At 52.2% G+C, this 18,916-nt stretch overlaps 1 protein-coding gene across 4 annotated transcripts in view; it reads right to left on the bottom strand.

The window, feature by feature from the left end:
- Positions 1–535: 535 nt before the first annotated feature.
- ARHGEF4 (Rho guanine nucleotide exchange factor 4) overlaps positions 536–18,916 on the bottom strand; it is a 394,947-nt gene continuing 376,566 nt past the window's right edge. For all 4 annotated transcript variants that reach the window (XM_075003696.1, XM_075003695.1, XM_075003699.1 and 1 more), the window contains 4 exons: positions 16,843–16,974; positions 9,723–9,966; positions 8,934–9,011; positions 536–4,997 (listed from right to left, as the gene is read on the bottom strand). In XM_075003696.1, coding sequence (XP_074859797.1) covers positions 4,840–4,997; positions 8,934–9,011; positions 9,723–9,966; positions 16,843–16,974 — 612 coding nt within the window. In that variant the 3' untranslated portion in view covers positions 536–4,839. The remainder of the gene's footprint in view (positions 4,998–8,933; positions 9,012–9,722; positions 9,967–16,842; positions 16,975–18,916) is intronic.

The following is an 18,916-nucleotide window of genomic DNA, read 5'->3' on the forward strand; positions in this document are numbered from 1 at the left end:
GGGTTCTGATGTTTTGTGCCAGGCTAAAACTGCAGCTAAAGGGGGAGAGTCTATTAATGGTGATAGAAAACAACGAAGCAGCTCACAACCCCTCCCCCCGCCCCCAGCAAAAATAAGTTGCAAGTACTTGTCATAATACATGAAAAGGGCCCTGTTTTTAAAAAAAAAAAAAAAAAAAAAAAAAAAGGTCGGGGGGGGGGGCTCGACAAGGATTCTCTTCACAAGTAACTGCAGTGAATGCTAACTAGTGTGAACTATACCAGTTAAGCACAGCAGAGTACATCTACGAGGACAATAGGACAGCAAAGCCCTTAACATTGTTTTTTCATGATGTCGGTACTCCCTTAGGCTGGGTGTTTATGTCGGTGGAAGTGCTGCTGTTTATACCAGTGCATAAATGCAGGCTCCAGCCCAAGGCTGATTGGCTTTAGCAATGAAAGCAGAGTTTAAAACCAGGCCAAACCAGCTTCCCCAGACTATGGAGCAGGAAACGGTCACAGTCAGAAAATCATCATTTACATGCAAATTATTTTATTCTTGGCCAATCAAAACAGACATGGTGTGGGGGTTGGTGGGAGGGGAGAGATGCAGACACAAAGAGTAAATGGGATGAATGGAGCCTTTGGGCAAGCCAAATCTTTCTGCAACACAGTCCAGCTCTCGCTCGGAGTGACATGTAGCAATGTGGATGCGCCGGGGGGATGCTGCAAGGCAGGAAATCACCAGTTGCTTGGTTAACAACACTGGAAAAACGGGAAATGTGTCTGAATCCTCTTCTGTCAGATACTGGGCCCTCTTCTGCAGCCTTCTTTCTGGGAGTGAGCCAGGGGCTCTAATGTGATTCAGTTCCCTAGCCATGTGCATGCCAAAGGCAGCATGTGTGTGGGGAACAATGCAACAGGCATTGCAAGTGTATCAGCCAAATCAATGCCAGGTACAGCAGTGAGAGAGCCACAGGTGGAAGGTTCACTGTGTTACCCCTGACCCAGGGAAACAGATTGGAACTAGGGTGCAGGCTGAGTGGTTCATGTTAGGATGAAGCTGCACTTTTAGGCCCTCCACCCTACAGGAGCTTGTGGGCATGCTGGAAGCCAGTTTCTCATGCAGTGGTAGTAGTCCGATATAATTCACGTCTATCAGTGTTGGAGGGGTTAGTGCTGATATAGCTTAGTCCAGCTTCCTACCAGGGTTTGTAATCGAACCAGTTGTGGCTGCAGTCTTGCTCTGAAAACACCATGGCTAGCACTGCTTCAGCACCTTCTGTTAGCTACATTGGCAGCTCCTGTACCATGACTGCAGGTGTTAACACTGGCTAATGTAGGCCAGCACCGAGCAAGGCCTGTTGACTTAGGGTGCTGCAGATGTGCTTGGCACCATGTCATTCAACCCACTAAGGGCATGCTCTTTAGATGAATGTGTGCAGCACTTCCTAGTTGGCTAATGCTGGGGAACCTGCATAGGCAACAGGGAGCCATGATTAGCACATGTAGACAGGGCCTAGGCAGGCCTGTTCATGGGCTATGTTACCATGTGGTCCAACCAGTTCTGAAGCAATTGTGAATGAGCCACATTTTTATGAAAAAAATATATTTATTATTCATGCCAACTAGCCTGACTCAACCAGCTGAATAGCCACCTGCAGCTGGTGACAAGCATGGTGGACACCATGTGTCTACAACATTCTCAAAACCCAGTGACCAGAGCACAGTGGCTGCTCACAGGGCAAGGTTTTAACAGCGAATGCTTCAGCTTTTGGTTTATGGAGACAGGCTCAGCAAAAGCCATAGCAGCCTGGAGCGGTCAACTGCAGCAGCACTAATGAAGACTGGCTGGTGGTTTGTCTTCAGTAGTCTATCAAGACCTACTGCCAACAGTGTCAGGCCAGGGTTGTTCCAGCTTAGGTGTCTCTCTAATTGCCAGCATAGACTTTCTTCTTAGCCCGTCCCAAGTGGCAAGGCTATGCCTGGGTTCTAGCAGGGTGGCTGGCTAAGGAGAAAGTCATGGTCACTCTTGGCCAGTGAAACTAGGCATGCTCCACCTAGTTGATCATGGTGTTAGCCATGGCTCTGGCTAGCTTTGTTCTGGTTCTAACAGAGAACAGCAGTGCAGGTAAGCCAGATGGGCAAGAGGAAGCCAGAAGCACAACTGTTGTCAGGTAGAGAGCCAAAAGACCAGAGCATGAAGAACTGCTATAAGCTCACACCATTGTAGGACTGCAACAAGGTGAGTGAGGAGTAATATCTCTTTCCCCTGCCTTCGCTTTCTGAACTTTGCTGAGCTCTTCCTTAGGGCTAAAGATGGTAACCAGAGTGTCCATAAATGGGTTAGGGCCAGTAAAAGCTATTGTCCACCCCGCACCTTGTGTGCCTCACAGCCCGAGAACAACATGGCTACAGCAACACTGCAAGCAAGTATTAACAGCAATGCTTGTTCCTACCTCCAATCTCCATCCTGAGGCTTGCCAAGGGACCGGCTGACTGTCACTGCAGATGCATTTGCAGAAGTGATAAAACTATGCCCCTACAAGTGACTGCCTGCAGTGTCGCCCAGCCAATCAGAAAGCCAGTTTTGTGGGCCTTTTTAAAATTTGGCTGTGTCTTAAACCCTGTGCTTTGGAAAAATTAACTTGCGCAGGTCCTTCAGTGGAAAAGTTCAGCTTCTGCAGCGGGAGTTGCAAAACAAAGCACCCTTGGGGGCAGAAGCAAGTGTGTCCGGCATTACATCAGGTTGTGACTTCTGGGGTGGCAAGTTCAAGGACAGGCCACATCCCACAACAGGCAGCGGTGTGTGCAGCATGATTACATACAACCTCCCTCAGGCAAGGTGTTCCCATCTCATTCCTCACAGGAATTAGAGGCAAAACAGAAATCCAGAGCTCAGGCATCCACTGCCCCGTATTTAAATACAACGTACCAACAGGCAATGGGCCACAACAAGCAAATGACACCCTTGTTTTGAAGTGCCTTGCTGCTATCAGGAAATTTGGTGCCAAACATGTCAAGGGTAGGACAGGAATGTGGCCGGTGGCCTTTAATTACAGTGGTCGCCCTGAGCACGCAGTTCCAAATGGCTGGCAGATTTCCAGGCTCTTCGATATCTCTCACAGATATGCCAACCCCAGGAGGACTCTGAAAGATTCCATTTCCAGCAGGGTCTCCAGTACCACGTAGCCACCTATGCAGCAAGGAGAAGCAGGAACTACGATTGTGAGGTGACCAAAGAAGGGCCACACTAACAGACATGTATGCATAAGACATAAACACTGGCTGGGAGTCACTTTTACAAGTTTCTTTATGAAATTAATTGTAGCCCCTGGTGAGGGGCAAGATATAGTGCAAGAATGACTTTGTACATGCTACTGAATTTAGATATCCCTAGATGACCAGACTTCAGTCAGCTAGAGTATCAGCAAACATTGAAACTCTGAGCTTTGCAGACAGTTAGTGCTTACTCAAAATAGCATCACGCTGGAACGGATGGGTGTTTTCCTCACGACCACCTGCAACTTCCCCTAAGCTATGAAATTCAGTCATTATGGCTTCTAATGCTTTCACTAGTGTAAGGCAAATCTTTCCTTTTACTAACCAAGGATTAAATTAACTCTTTTTTGGCCACAATTTACAAACCTGTGTGCCTACCGCTAAACTCTCAATCCCACAGTTAGGCTCCTTGTAAGGGGCCTGAGTTCTTTTTCAAAGCTGTAGATGAGCTGGGATACTCCTTGACTGGGGGCTTGGCATGTGTTCTACACATCTGAAAAAGCCACACAGTGTTTATGATGGTGCCCATCTGTGGTGCTAGAACCCTAGTTTAAGTGATTAAGTTTGCAAATGTTGGCCTTAGTGTTTTTTTGTTTTTTTTTTTTGTTAAAAAAAATTGAACAAAGATGGAACAGGCATCAAGTTAACAACAGCTGACAGGACCGATTACAAACTTACAAAATACACAGTTCTGTATTTACCATAAATAAACACATTACAAACATTTAACATTTTCATTGGCCAGGAAATATGGCAGAGTGACTGTGGAAAGAGTCTAAGGAGTTCAAGACTGTATTTATTTTAGGCACATTTTTTTCCTAACTTGGTTTTTTTACATAACTCAGAGAAACTCAACCAGATTGCAAGATGCGTGTACTTCACTCATGCTGTGGGTTTGATTGGCACCGTTTAACGTACTATGGTTCTTCAGTGTGTTGAACTATGGGAAAAAACTAAGGGCACCATGATATCGTTGTTACTGTCTCTGAGTGCTAATAAAGGCTGATGAGTTTGCAGTAGGACTGTTTCCTTGATGAGAAGTCTGGGAGGGGAGAGTGAAAGGAAGGGTTCAAATCCCCCAAAAGTGCATAACATCAGCAACACTGAACTACAGTTCTGAGCATGCTCAGTAGACACCAACCAGGCAGGTGTTTGATTGGACAAGCTGCCAGTGCTGTGTGGGCTGCAGGCTAGAGTCTCCCTGGCAGCTGTCAGACAGTGATAACGTTCACAGCTGGGAAGAATGGTGCAAGATGCAACTGACAACCTGGAGAATCTTGGGATGAAAAACAGTTCGGAGTCTTTCCCGCCGTGATAACTTCCTCGGGTGCGGGGTGGAGGGGTATGGCTCCCGGGCAAGGTGCAGGGCTGGCTCACTTCAACTGGCACAGAACCATGCAACACCGTGTCCCGCATCAGACCTGTTCAAGTACAGTCAGTCTGCAGAATAAATAGGAGAGGAAGGCGCATGCACCATCCTTTGCAAACAGAGGGTTGGAGGAGCCAAGGCTCCATCAGCTGGGACTGATGGCTAAAGTGCTTTCTCAGAAGGGATTCAGGCACAGATAGGGGCTGTCCCTCACTTCCGAAAGGGTGTCAGCCTGCTGATATTCTGCCAGAAGTTCGAGGGCTTGCGCTTGGGCTCAGCCAGCATGAAGACCTGTTGCTGGGGGAGGTTGGTCGGCAGGGTAGGGTGCTTTTGGCGCATCAGGAAGTCGTAGTATGGCCTGGTGACAGCTGTTAGGACAACAAGACAGTGTGACCATTAGATTGGCGCAGTCCTGTAGCTGATTCTCACACGGTCAATCTCAAAGCTAGCCATACGAAGCAATAGCCAGTGATGGATTGCACTGTTTGGAGTAACAGGTGGTTTGAACAGGGACAGCAACGACCTGACCCATTATAAGGACTCTTTTGCATATGTTGATGTTTTATTTAACTCTCTTAACTTTCCCCACCCCACAACACGCGCCCGCCCTGTCTCTCTGCTTGTCTGATTTGCCAACCTTGATGACAATTTTTGGACCTCCGTGCTTTATATATTGAGTCTGTTCTGGTAAGGCTATGATCTGAAGAAGTGGGTTTGTCCTACAAAAGCTCATAAATTATTTTGTTAGTCCTTTAAAGTGCTACGTGACTGGTGTTTTGGTTTGGTAGACTAACACAGCTACCTCTGTCTCTATTTGGAGGTGTATGTATTGCCGAACCACAAAGGCAGTTTGGGGATGATGCCCAGGATCACATGCGGCAACTGGAGGATGAAGCTGGACACTTACAGCATGCCTGTGTAACCCACACACCTTGGGGGTGTGGCTGACGATCCGCCGTAGTCGTACCTACACCACTTACCCAGAGAAAGAACGAGTCTCTTCTACAGTCTTAGCTGAGAGCCAGTTGGCTTTTAGCTCACACTGTAGCAGCTCCTGCATATGACGCTCCAGAGGTCTCAGGTTTGAGTTCACCTGATGGTGGTTACATCTGCACTGCAAAGGAAATCCTGCAGCAGTCCCTACCCCACCCAGTTGAGCTTCCTGGGGCCATTTCACTGCCATGCAGATTTCCAGGCTGCAACCTGATCTTGGGAACCAATCCTCCCTTCTGCACAATCTCACAGTTCCTAGAGCCTAGTTCCAGTCAGAGCCCAGAGGTCTGTGTGGCAAAGAGTCAGCACCCCACCAGCTTGAGTCAGCTGAAATGAACCAGCTGGGGGATTTTCTCTGCAGTGTGGACATGCCTTGGCAGCTGACAAACGTGCAAGCACCCAATTGTGATTGCTTGGGAGACTGGTTAGCTGACCCACACATTCATGCTGTGGTCATAGTAGTAAACATGCAAGGGTCTGTAAATGTTCAAACAGCGCACAGCCTGAGTGAGCTGTGGGCACAGGCCACAGCATTTAGAATCATAGAATCCTAGGGCTGGAAGGGACCACAGGAGGTCATTGAGTCCAGCCCCCTGCCTAAAGCAGGCTCAACTCCAACTAAGTCATTCCAGCCAGGACTATGTCAGGCCACGACTTAAAAACCTCTAGGGATGGAGATTCCACCACCTCTCTAGGCAACGCACTCCAGTGCTTTAACGCCCACCAGACAGAGCTCTGGGTTTAAAAGTCCTTGGGGTTCAGAGTTAGGGGCTTGGCAAGCAGACAGGCTAATGGCACAGCTCTGACACTGCAGCCGTAGCATGACAGTGATATACACTTGCTATAACAGTGGAAGGGGGTTTCCAGCTCTGTAGTCAATCCCTGAGGCTGGAGTGAGCGCAACAAACAGATTCATCCATCAACCTCCTGCTGTCTACACTGGGGCTCGGGTCAATTAACATCTCTTGGGTGAATTTTTCACACCCCCTCAGTGACTGCACTTGGTTGACCCAAGTTTTAGACCAGGCCTTTGTTTGCTGCCCTAGAGAGAGACTGGGCAGCCTGTGCCACGGATTTGGCCTCTGTTTCCAAACTCCCATTATAACTTGGCACTATCTGGCTCCAAGTCCAGGTAACAACCTGTCCTGCTCTGATTTTTGCAGTGCTGTGCAATAAGCAGTCAGGCTGTGTTTAATTCCCCACACAGCACCCTGGGCTAAAGCGTCTCCTTTGGGCCTGTAGAAAAGTAAGAGACCGAAGTCTTGGCAAGCTCCGGGGGGGGGGGGAGCAAGCACGTAGGTTGGCTTTCCAGGGGCAGTTACGTGACTCTTCACCTGGCCTGGCGGCAGTGTGGGTGATGAGGGGCAGGATGGGGAACTGCTCAGTGACAGAGGGAGCTGAGCCCCTTTGGCCACTGCTAACCCTTCCTTGGCAGGCTGCACAATCCCAGCCTTGGCTCCTGCGGATGCTGCTGAAGAATGCAGCATCTGTCCTGAGCACAGCCCACCATACAGCCAAGGCGGGGCGGGGGGTGGGGGGGGCGGCGTTAACTAACTGTTCTCTCATGGCAGCAGCCACGCTGCCAAATACAGAAAAAGCAAATGTCCCTGCCCAAGAGAGAGGCCCACTGGTGTGGGGGCGCGGGGAGGGGCGGGGACAAAGGAGGCAGTTACATAGGGGTCAGTGCTCCAGCCACCACCCGCTGCTTCAGTACCAGCGGCGGCCTGAGCTCCAGACCCCTTTGCACTGCCATGGCTGCACTGCTCTGTGCAGCTGACAGGAAGCACTAGCACCATGATCCAGGTGGCAATAGGCTGTATGCGCTCGGCCCTGCCCCTTCACCATTAGCCCGCCCCTTCTTGAGCACAGAGCCAGGTCCACCTCCCACCTTGTCCTGGGTTCCTTGATGGCTGTCAGCCCCATTGCTCAGAGCCCTTAACCCAATACCCTTTTCCATTTCCCAAGAGTTGCAGTAAAACGCCTCTTGCCCTTCTTCCCACTGCCCTGTTCGAATCGCTTGGAGACGTGGATTTGGGGCTGAGCGAGGGGTTCTAGTCTCCAGCCAGATGCCCGCCAACAGTCTGAGATGAAGAAGCTGCCAATTGTATTTAGCTACCTGGAACTGTCCTGGGTGGGGCTCGAATGTGAACCCCTGATCAGATGCACAGAATGGCTCTTGTGATCTGGAAATACTGGTTTGCTGCCTCTCGCTGGCTCAGTGCTGCCTGCCGAGTCTTCAGCCTGGCGAGATACTGCCATTTCCCATCTCTCAGAGCCCACCCTGCCCCAGAGCCTTCATCAGTGTCACTTGGTTGACACTAATCACAGGCCATGAAATCAGCTTCTTTGGGAGAAAATTAACATATAATGGGATTCAACAAAAAAAATACATCACTGAGTCCTTTCCACAGCTCAGGGAAAAAATTCATTTAATGAGGATCCTGTTTCCCTGGCATGACTCTTCCTCTGTGACTTCTCTCTCATCAGTCGACAAAGGGTCTGATCCAACAAAAATATACCTAAAGTATTGCTAACACTGCATTTCCTACATCACTAGGCTCCATGGGTACTCGGCGCCGTGTGTGGTAGCTAGTGATATGTTAGTCACCTCCAGTTTGGGCATTCCTGTTTGACCTCACTGGAGCAAGAGCTACCAGTGGAAATCCTTAGTCACAGCCCTCTGAAGAGTACCAATAGGGAGATGGCTCGAGGGTTGTGGTCACATCTCCCATCCAAGAATCTAGTTTATTTTCCAAGGTCTATAGTCCCTGTGAGATTCCTTAGCACTGTTGTTAGCTATGGACTCTTATTGGGATACGAATACAAGGCTAAATGTTCTTTGAAATGCTATCTTAGCCATCGGCTCAACTCTCTGCAAATGTCTTTAGAAATCAAACCATCATCACTGGGAAGTTCTGCTGAGACTTTGCTCACCTGTTTCTTGACAAGTTTAGATTGCTTTCTTTTCTGAATTCTATGTGCTGCTTTACAGCTTGGTGTTTTACTCCATGTTGTTCCCTGTTTCCTTAAACTTGGCATGACAGACAATTAAGACTAGCTGTTGTTAAAACAGGAGCACTCACTTCTCATTCATGTCCCTCCACACTTTCTTCTCCACCACACTGAGTAACCCTTGTGCCACTGGGATAAAAATCTTCAGACCTATGCCAGTGGTAGGAGACGAACAATTCCTTACCCAGTGAGCAAAGATGGACAAGCTTGAGGGAGGGGAGAATTAATGCAGTGATCAGCCAAAGCTTGTTTTCAGCCATGCTGCTATGCTTAGGAGAAAAAGAGAGAGTTGCACTCACCCTTAGGCTTTCCGGTGTGGTGCTGTTTGTTGGCATTCAGCATCGCCTGCTTTTTCTGTACCTCTGTGATTGAAAACCCTTAAAGAAAAAAACCGAAGCCGTTAGCAGCTGCACCACGGAGTGCCTCCTCCACGCAGTGGGGAGATCAGAAGAGGGAAGGGTGGGGATGAACCCATGGCCATGGATTTGATTGTTCTCTTCAGGCACAGCCCCATATGGGGTCAATGCTGGGACAGGAGCCCCAGGACAGGTTCTGGTGGCCTTGGCACTGAGGGAGTGTATACCACATGGGGTGGTCCACCAAGAATTTTCAGGCTACAGCCTGTGTGGCAGCCACATTCCCTGCCTCCTCAGCTAGTCTGGTCAGTGGCAGCCCCTGTATGTTTGGTGCAATGGGCTGGCCCTGCTCCTCTGGCCTTAGTCACGTTAGACCAAGTCTGAAAACGGTGAGAGGGCTCTTGCCCCAAGAGAACAGGCAGTCACACACCAAATCCTGAATTGATCTGACTCTAACGTCTGTCTCTAATCCTGTCAATGGGGACAATGATTCATAACTACCAGAACCTACTATTGAATGGTTCAAGCAGGCGAGAGATGTTAGCTGCTCTCTAAGACCCCATTCCAGTGCTTGGTCTCTGCTATATTCTTTGCACCATGAGCAGAAGGGGAAAGAACCATCATACAAAACAGACACACTGGCAGCCCAGCCACAGGCTGCACCGCGCTGACATACAGCTAGCTGCACTCAGTGTGACGGAGGGCCCCGCTTGGCCGACAGCCTTTCCGTACCAGTTTCCTGGTCAAGCTGAACCTGTTTCCTTTCGTTCTCAAATGCCTTGAGCCAGCGCTGTTTCTGTTCTGGCTTTTTTGCACAGAATAAGTGGATTTCCTCAGGGTCCCGGCTGAGCAGCTTGAACGCGTTTTTAACACTGATATTGAAGTCCTTATCTTTCCCGTCCTCCACGTCTACTATTTCCATGTCATCCATGTTGATCCGACTTTTATAATAGAGGATGTCCCGGCGCAGGAGATCCTGGAAGAGATTATTTTCAATTTAAGTCTTTCCAATTTCTACCCACACAGTTGCTTTCTCTTCCTAACTGCAACGGACAGCCCATGGCTGTCCAATTAGCACCATGCCTTTCTGAGAAAAAGCAATGACACCAAGAATTTGGCATCTTCTCTCCCCCACCCCCAATGGAAGCTCTACAGAACTCCCTTTCTGAGGCTGGTTGTGGTCTTACCACAGGCAGGTGGGGGCCCAGGAACAGTTTCTGTAGCTGGTGGAGCAGGTGTCCGGGCAGGACTACACTTACGTTAGCCTGATAACATGAACTGCCACTACTGTCAACACGCCATGTGATAACACATACTGCTTCTGGGACACACCATCTCTTTACTACCATGTCTGAAGGGCACGCACACTTCACTGCCACTGCCCTGACATCGGGGCTCATGGTACTTACTAATCCAGACAACTAATGCACATTGTTACTCCATACTTAAAAGACAGCGTAAGGGACCAAGATTTGGCACCAATCGTCTATCTTTAGCCAAAAAATGCACAACTGGATTGGTGAAAAATATAGGCAGCACTAGCGTCCGACGCAAGGCCCACATTAAAGTCACTTGAACATAAGAATGACCAAAGGTCCATCTAGCCCAGTATCCTGTTTTCTGACAGAGGCCAATGCCAGAGGATCCTGAGGGAGTGAATAGGACAGGCAACATCAAGCAATCCAACCCCTGTCAGCCTCTCCCGTCTCTGACAAACAGAGCTAGGGACACCATTTCCAAACCCATCCTGGCGAAGAGCCATTCATGGGCCTAACTTCCATGAAGTTATCTAGTTCTTTTTTGATCCCTGTTAAAGTCCTAGTCTTCACAACCTCCTCTGGCCAGGAGATCCACAGGCCAACCGTGCGCTGCATGAAGAAAAAACCTCCTTTCGTTGGTTTTAAACCTGCTACCCACTAATTTAATTAATTTCCTAGTTCTTACGTTAGGGGAGCAAATAAATATCTTTTCCTTATTCATTTCTTCCACACCTGTCACGACTGTACAAACCTCTTTCGTATCCCCCCCTTAGTCCTTTATTTCTAAGGTGCAAAGTTGCAGTGTTTCTAATCTCTCTCTTCATATGGCACCTGTTCCAAACCCCTAATCATTTTTGTTGCCCTTTGCTGAACTTCTTCAATGCCAGTATATCTTTCCTGAGATCAGGCAACCACATCTGTATACAATATTCAAGATGGATTCATATAGAGGCAATAAGATATTCTCTATCCTCGCTTTAATGAGTCCTAACACTCTGTTTGCTTTTTGGACTGCTGCTGCACACTGAGTGGATATTTTCAGAGAACTATCCATGCTGACTCCAAGATCTCTCTCGAGTAGTATAGCTCAATCAGTCCTCATCATTTTGTAGGTACATCTGGGATCAGACTTGGACTAAAGAGACGTGTAATGTGAAGTGGGTTATGCGCTCAGCAGAAGCATCAGGGTCATTTCTGATGTGCTGTAGAAAGACCCCTGTCTTCCTCTGCACTAGGCCACAACCACGGCTGAGCCACCTTTTGCTCTTACACATGCAGCTGTGACCCGCCAGCAGTCCCATGGAAAACAAGCCGAGTGACATTGGACCTGCCAACACAGGAGGTCTGGTTTTTAGTGGTGCTGAGCTCTTTGACTGGGAGCACTCAGCAATCCTGAAAACTCAGGTGCTGCGAGGGAACGTCTACACACCAAAGTAGCACACATCGAAATAAGGGTGCCAGGAACAGCTGCAGACAGGGTCACAGGGCGGACTAACGCTTCCGGGGCAACAGCTAGTAGCTCCCTTAAAGGGCCCCTCCCAGACACACGCAGCCTGCACAGCATGCGGTCTGCAGAGCCATAGCCATGCACCCCTCGAGCGACGCAGGCATGGACCCCCCAGCAGCAGCAGCAGCAGCAGCCAGAGGTCCACCCAGCCGCCCCTGTAGGAGCAGTGCTCGCCCTGCTCCATGCCATGCAGGAGGCAGCTGAGCACATCCTTGCCACAGAGGAGGAGCTGCCCACAGGGGAGGAGGACGCAACCCCCAACCCTGCAGCACCCCGCCCCCCCGCCCCGCCTCATACGCCGCCGGCTGTGGAGCTACCCCACGAGCACCGACTGGTGGGAGCGGCTGGTGCTCGGAGAGTGGGACGACGACCACTGGCTCCAGAACTTTCGCATGAGCCATCAGACATTTCTGGAGCTATGCCAGTGGCTCACCCCTGCACTGAGGCACCAGGACACCTTCATGCGGCATGCCCTCAGTGTGGAGAAACGGGTCGGCATCGCTGTCTGGAAGCTGGCCACTCCAGACAGCTACCGATCCGTGGGGCCGCAGTTTGGCGTCAGCAAGGCCACCTTCGGGGCTGTCCTCATGGAGGTAACAGGACCCACGGGGGGAGGGGGAGGCAGCCCTGGCAGGGGAGGGGAGGGGAAGGGAGGAGGGCCCTGGCAGGGGAGGGCCACACACACCCTGCACACCCCTCATTGGTGCTCTCCCATGTGCTTCCCCTGCAGGTCATCTGCGCCATCAACGCCCTGCTCCTCCACAGGCTCGTGAGGCTTTGGGACCCGGATGCCGCCATCGTGGGCTTTGCCACCCTGGGCTTCCCAAATTGCTTCGGGGCTCTGGATGGGACCCACATCCCCATCCGCGCCCCAGAGCACAGTGGAGGACGCTACTTAAACAGGAAGGGCTACCACTCAGTGGTCCTCCAGGCCTTGGTGGACAGCCGGGGCCGTTTCCTGGACATTTATGTGGGCTGGCCTGGCAGCACCCATGACACCCGGGTTTTCCGGAACTCAGGCCTGTGCCGCCGGCTGGAGGCGGGGACCTACATCCCCCAGCGGGAGATCCCTGTGGGGGACACCACCGTGCCCCTCTGCGTCATCGCAGATGTGTCATACCCCCTCCGGCCCTGGCTCATGCACCCTTACATGGGCCATCTCTCAGCCAGCCAGGAGCGCTTCAACCTGCGCCTGAACCACGCGCGCCAGGTGGTGGAGCACACATTTGGGCACCTCAAAGGGCACTGGAGGTGTCTCCTCACCCGCCTTGATGCGGGCCCCACCAACATCCCCCAGATTGTGGGCACGTGCAGCGCCCTACACAACCTCGTGGAGAGCAAGGGGGAGGCCTTCTTTCAGGGCTGGGCTGTGGAGGCTGGCAGGGCCGATGTGCAGCCACCCGCTGCCCCCAGTCGCCAGGTGGACCCCAAAGGGACCGGGGTCCGGGAGACCCTGTGGGCCCAGTTTGACGAGGCCGCGGGGTGAACGCTGGCAGGCCCCCCACTGCACCCCCCCCATCCTCCACAACACTCCCTGCCCCTATGCCCACACCACAGAGCACCCAACAGCACACCCCCCACTTTTCTTGTAAATAAAAGCAGACATTTGTTCGTCAAATCAAATATCTGTAGAACTCTTATTATTATCAAGACTGACTATTTACAGACAAAATCAAACTTATATATATATGTATTATAAATAAGGATAATATGAAAGGGGAAGACAAGGAAGGGGAGAACTATGTACATGGGGGGGCAAGGATCAGCATAGCAACAGGGATCTAATATAAAAACTATTTACAAAATAAAATTAAACTGAGGGGAATATATACACAGGGGGAGGGGGGGGCCACGTCCTGGGCCCCACACCCCCTAATGTCCAGCCCTGGAGGGTGGGCGGCCGCGACCCTTGCCTCAGCCTCAGCCCTGGCTGGGGCTGGGCGGACCAGTAGATATGGCCGGCGGGTTTCAGCTGGCCCCAGGTCCCCCTCGGTGGAAGGGCCCTCGGTGGCGGGTGGCGGTGTGACGGCGGACGGCGCAGCGGGTGGAGCAGGCAGGGCGGGCGCAGTGGCAGCCGGTGTGGCATGGGGGGGGGCCAGGTAGTCGGCAATACGGTCGAAGGTCCGCATGAAGGCCCCCCATACCTCCTGGCGCCAGGCCAGCGCCCGCTCCTGCAGCTGGAGGCGGCACTCCTCCACCCACAGCCTCTGCTCAGCGACCTCCAGCTGCCGACGGTGGATGGCCAGCAGCTGGGGGTCCGTCGCCGTCGGGTGGTGGTGCTGCGTCTGCCGTCTTCCCCGCCGTGGGGCTGGTCAGTCCTCCGCCGAGGGGCTGGCCTGGAGCGATGGCCCCGGTGGGCTGTCCAGGACCACTGACACCTCGCCAGCGCTCTCCGGTCCTTCCGATGGTGCAGCTGCGGAACATGGGGCTGGGGGGAGAAGAGTGGAGACAGCCGTTAGCGTGGGCCCCGAGCTGCGGCCCTTGTCCCCCCACCCCTCTGCTGCTGGTTCCCCATCCCCGTCCCCGGGAGATGCTGCTGCTGCTGCTGATGGGTGTCCCACCCCCTCCCCCCGGGGGACCCTAGAGGTTCCGCTCCCCCCAACCCTGGGGATGGGGCATGGCACTATCATGCTGGGGGGGCAGGGGCTGATGCACTCTTCTGAGGGACATGCCACTGCTGTCCTTGGGGCCATGGTCATCTGGGCATGTGGAGGGCCCTGGTCATATCTATTACCCCCGCCCATCAACTCCGGGGGTCTGCACCGGGGGGGGGGGGGGGGATACATACCTGATGGTCCACTCCCATGGTCAGGGGACACCCGCTGGGCGGACGCCTGGCTGGAGCTCCGCAATGGGATGGCGATCCGCAGGCCGGCGTCGCTGGAGGAGGACTCCCCCTCCTCCTCCTCCTCCTCCTCCGGTGCCCCAGGGGTGGGCTCCTGGGGGGGCCCCCGGGTGCGGGGCTTGCCTCTGGGGTGGACTCCGCCTCCGGGGCCTGCTGGGGCTCGTCGGCCAAGGTATCAAGCATGGCCGGAGGAGAGGAGATGTGCCAGGGGCCCAGGATGTCCCTGAGCTCCCTGTAAAAGGGGCAAGTGACGGGGCGGCCCCAGATCGGCCGGCCGCATCCCGGGCCCGGGCGTAACCCTGCTGCAGCTCCTTCACTTTACTCCGGACATGATCCGGAGTGCGGGCAGGGCGGCCAGGCCCTCAGCCAGCTGAGCAAATGCATCCGCGTTCCGCCTCTTGCTCCCCATTACCTGGAGCACCTCCTCCTCACTCCAGAGCCCCAGCAGGTCCCGAAGCTCGGCCTCCGTCCAGGGGGGGCCCTGCTGCCGCTTCCCCGCCTGGCTGCCAGCCTGCGAGCCCTGGCTCCCCTTGGGGGGGTCCCCTGGGGGCACTTGGGGGGCTGGGCGGTGGTCATCGCGGCGGGTGGGGGTGTGTGGGCGCAGAGGAGCGTGCAGGCTAGCCGCGTTGCAATGCTGCTGCCTGCATGCTCTCTCAGCTTCCTGCACAGGATGGCAGGGGGTGGGGAGCTTTAAGGGGCCGCTGCACGTGGCCACCATCGAGCTCAGGGGCTGGGCAGAGCGTCTCTCAACCCCTCAGCTGATGGCCGCCATGGAGGACCCCGCTATTTCGATGTTGTGGGACGCGCAACGACTACACGTTCCCTACTTCGACGTTGAACGTCGAAGTAGGGTGCTATTCCCATCCCCTCATGGGGTTAGTGACTTTGACGTCTCGCCGCCTAACGTCGATGTTAACTTCAAAATAGCGCCCAACACGTGTAGCCGTGACGGGCGCTATTTCGAAGTTGGCGCCGCTACTTCGAAGTATCTGGCACATGTAGATGCGGCCTAGAGGAGCTGTAATGCCCCATCCTTTCTCCGAGCTGAAAGTTAGATACCCAACCACAACCATATTTGTCTTTTGGTTGCTGTTTTGGTAGTCTGGTCCTAAAATCCTGCTGGGGACAACCATGTTGGAAGGTTTGAAAACAGCAGTGGCAACGTGGACGCATCTCATTTTTTAACATGAAGACTGACACTGACCCTACAGAAAGCAATGCACTGCTTGCCTCTCCCACCATAGGGGCCTGGCCAGCCACGAGCCTGTGACTTCCACATACCAGCTACGTCTACACGTGAAGCCTACATCGAAGTAGCTTATTTCGATGTAGCGACATCGAAATAGGCTATTTCGATGAATAACGTCTACACGTCCTCCAGGGCTGGCAACGTTGACGTTCACCATCGCCGTTGCGCAGCACCACATTGAAATAGGCGCTGCGAGGGAACGTCTACACGCCAAAGTAGCACACATCGAAATAAGGGTGCCAGGAACAGCTGCAGACAGGGTCACAGGGCAGACTCAACAGCAAGCCGCTCCCTTAAAGGGCCCCTCCCAGACACAGTTGCACTAAACAACACAAGATCCACAGAGCCGACAACTGGTTGCAGACCCTGTGCATGCAGCATGGATCCCCAGCTGCCGCAGCAGCAGCCAGAAGTCCTGGGCTAAGGGCTGCTGCATGCGGTGACCATAGAGCCCCACAGGGGCTGGAGAGAGCGCGTCTCTCAACCCCTCAGCTGATGGCCACCATGGCGGACCCCGCTATTTCGATGTTGCGGGATGTGGATTGTCTACACGTGCCCTACTTCGACGTTCAACTTCAAAGTAGGGCACTATTCCCATCCCCTCATGGGGTTAGCGGCTTCGACGTCTCGCCGCCTAACGTCGATGTTAACATCGAAATAGCGCCCAACACGTGTAGCCGTGATGGGCGCTATTTCGAAGTTAGTGCCGCTACTTCGAAGTAGCGTGCATGTGTAGACACGGCTACCATGTGCAATCAAGTGTGCAACAGAGCAGCACAGCAAGAACGAATCACTGGGTATGCACATAATCCCCCCCCACCCCCCCACCAGCTAGACAAGTCTAGCTTTAGCTTACCTACCTGCAGACTGACTCTCTTTTTCAAGGTATTCTGCGGAGAGGAATGTAAGGAGTAAAACTGAACTCACAGTATATGATTTGATTTCAGTGGGTATAGCTCTCAACAGAGATAGAGACGGCTTCCTCAAGTTACCTTCTTACAGCAGACCAGCTGGTGATCAAAGAGGAAGAACATTCTCTGTTGGCTTTTCGCTTGTGGTTGAGATATTTTGGTTAATTCCCCAGAGTAGATGAGTTCCGAGCTTCTGACTAGGACGTCTTCACCCTGCCAGCAGCAATGAGACCACAAAGAACATGTTGGTTTGTCCCAAGAAAGGAAACAATCACAAGAATTCAACCCAACTGCAGTGGACGGGTTAAATGGTGTGCTTCTCCTCTACCATCCTGGATCCCAGATGGAAATTCGTAAAATGTCACAATAACCTCTAACAAAAATTGTTGATGGGAACAGGTGCAAAAGTGGGACAGACTGAATTAGTCCAAACAAAAAGGCCTCCTGATATAATGCCATGACTGTGTTAAGATCCTACTTGGTACATAAGAGAACTGTGCAAGCTAAAACCAGCGGACCAAAATTGGTGTGTCCTAGAGGTCTCCATCTCTGTGGATGGGGTGAAAAAGGAGAGGAGGCTGTAGTATACATTTTAATGAAATAAATGAGCCAAAAGTGTTACCATAACCCAACATTCCAACATGCAACTCCTTTAAATAAGGTTCAGTGACCTCAGCCTGGTTAGAATCATGGCAGACACGCTATTAAAAATCCTGAATCCTTCAAGGTAGCGAGAAGAAATAAACAGGTAAAGCACGACTGTGGTAACTGTCTTTTCAGGAAGAGAGAAGTTAACTGAGGTGGGCTGGAGCTCCCACTGCTGCATCCTGCCTCTGAAGTCAGATCCCAGTTCATCCAAGGAGATAGCTGGGCTCTCCCTGGTCAGGACAGTGGTGTCCAATAGGAATTCAAAGCCCGCCACAATTGCGGTTGTCATCTTTCCATATTCCCCACATATTATCATACAAAACTTTATTAAATAATATTAGAAAAGTAAATACCTTTTGGCCTTTGAATTCCTACATAACTGTGAGATGACATAATAATCGCAGACACAAGTAGGGCAACATGACGCGTTGCAGCAAAGAAAAGCTAGCTACAGAAAGACTTTGAACCCCGCACAGCCTGTACCAACCACCCCTGGACCCAGCTGTGAGTGGCATGGCTCCCGCTGTTCCCTGTGAGTAGCATGCAGACAGAGGTGCCACCCCCATGCGTTAGAGTGTATGATATCACCCCCCCCCATCCTTGCCATGTCCTGCAGTGCGCCTTTTCAGCACGGGCTGCATCAGTGCCCGCAGGGGTTCCCTGCTGGCTGGCAGGTTGTCCGCCACGCTGCACCTATGCTAATGGTCTTGAGCATGTATGACGAATTTGAAGCACTGTTATTTCTTAGGAGTTAGGTATGCACACATTCGCCACAATGCAGTATCCTGTTCACCACATGTGGTGAGTACTGAACCTATTCGACACTCCGGGGTCAGGAAATCATGGAATCATAGAATCCTATGGCTGGAAGGGACCTCAGGAGGTCATCTAGTCCAGTCCCCTGCTTCAAGCAGGATCAACCCCCACTAAGATCCCAGCCAGGACCTTAAAAACCTCCAGGGATGGAGAATCCACCACGTCCCTAGGCAACATTCCAGTGCTTCACCACCCTCCTGGTGAAGTAGTTTTTCCTACTATCCAACCTCCTCTCCTTCTGTAACTTCAGACCATTGCTCCTTGTTCTGCCATCTGTCACCACTGAGAACAGTTTCTCTCCATCCTCTTTAGAGCTACCTTTCAGGAAGCTGAAGGCTGCTATTAAATCACCAGGTTCAGGACAATGAAGGCCCAGCATCCCAGGGGATGGTGGGGTGTGGCAGGCATGTTGGTGAGAAGCTTGCTCTACTAGCCCCACTCCCCCAGTTTTCACTGCTCCAGCCACCATCTCTTAAAGATCCCCCAAAAGGGAGCTGTGGGTGGATAGTCCATCCCCATGTTACTTTGTCCTCCACTTGGGCCTAGTTTCTGACACATCAGTTTTGATCCACTGATTTCCGGCTTCTCGCTTCTCTTGTCTACCAAGTGTGGTCTTACCACAGTCCCAGAGTTACATCACATTTGGTCTCTTGCATTGGGCTCATTCAGTCTGTCTCCTTTTTGCAACCTA

The sequence above is a fragment of the Carettochelys insculpta genome, chromosome 10 (assembly GCF_033958435.1).
Source record: "Carettochelys insculpta isolate YL-2023 chromosome 10, ASM3395843v1, whole genome shotgun sequence".
NCBI lineage: Eukaryota > Metazoa > Chordata > Testudines > Carettochelyidae > Carettochelys > Carettochelys insculpta.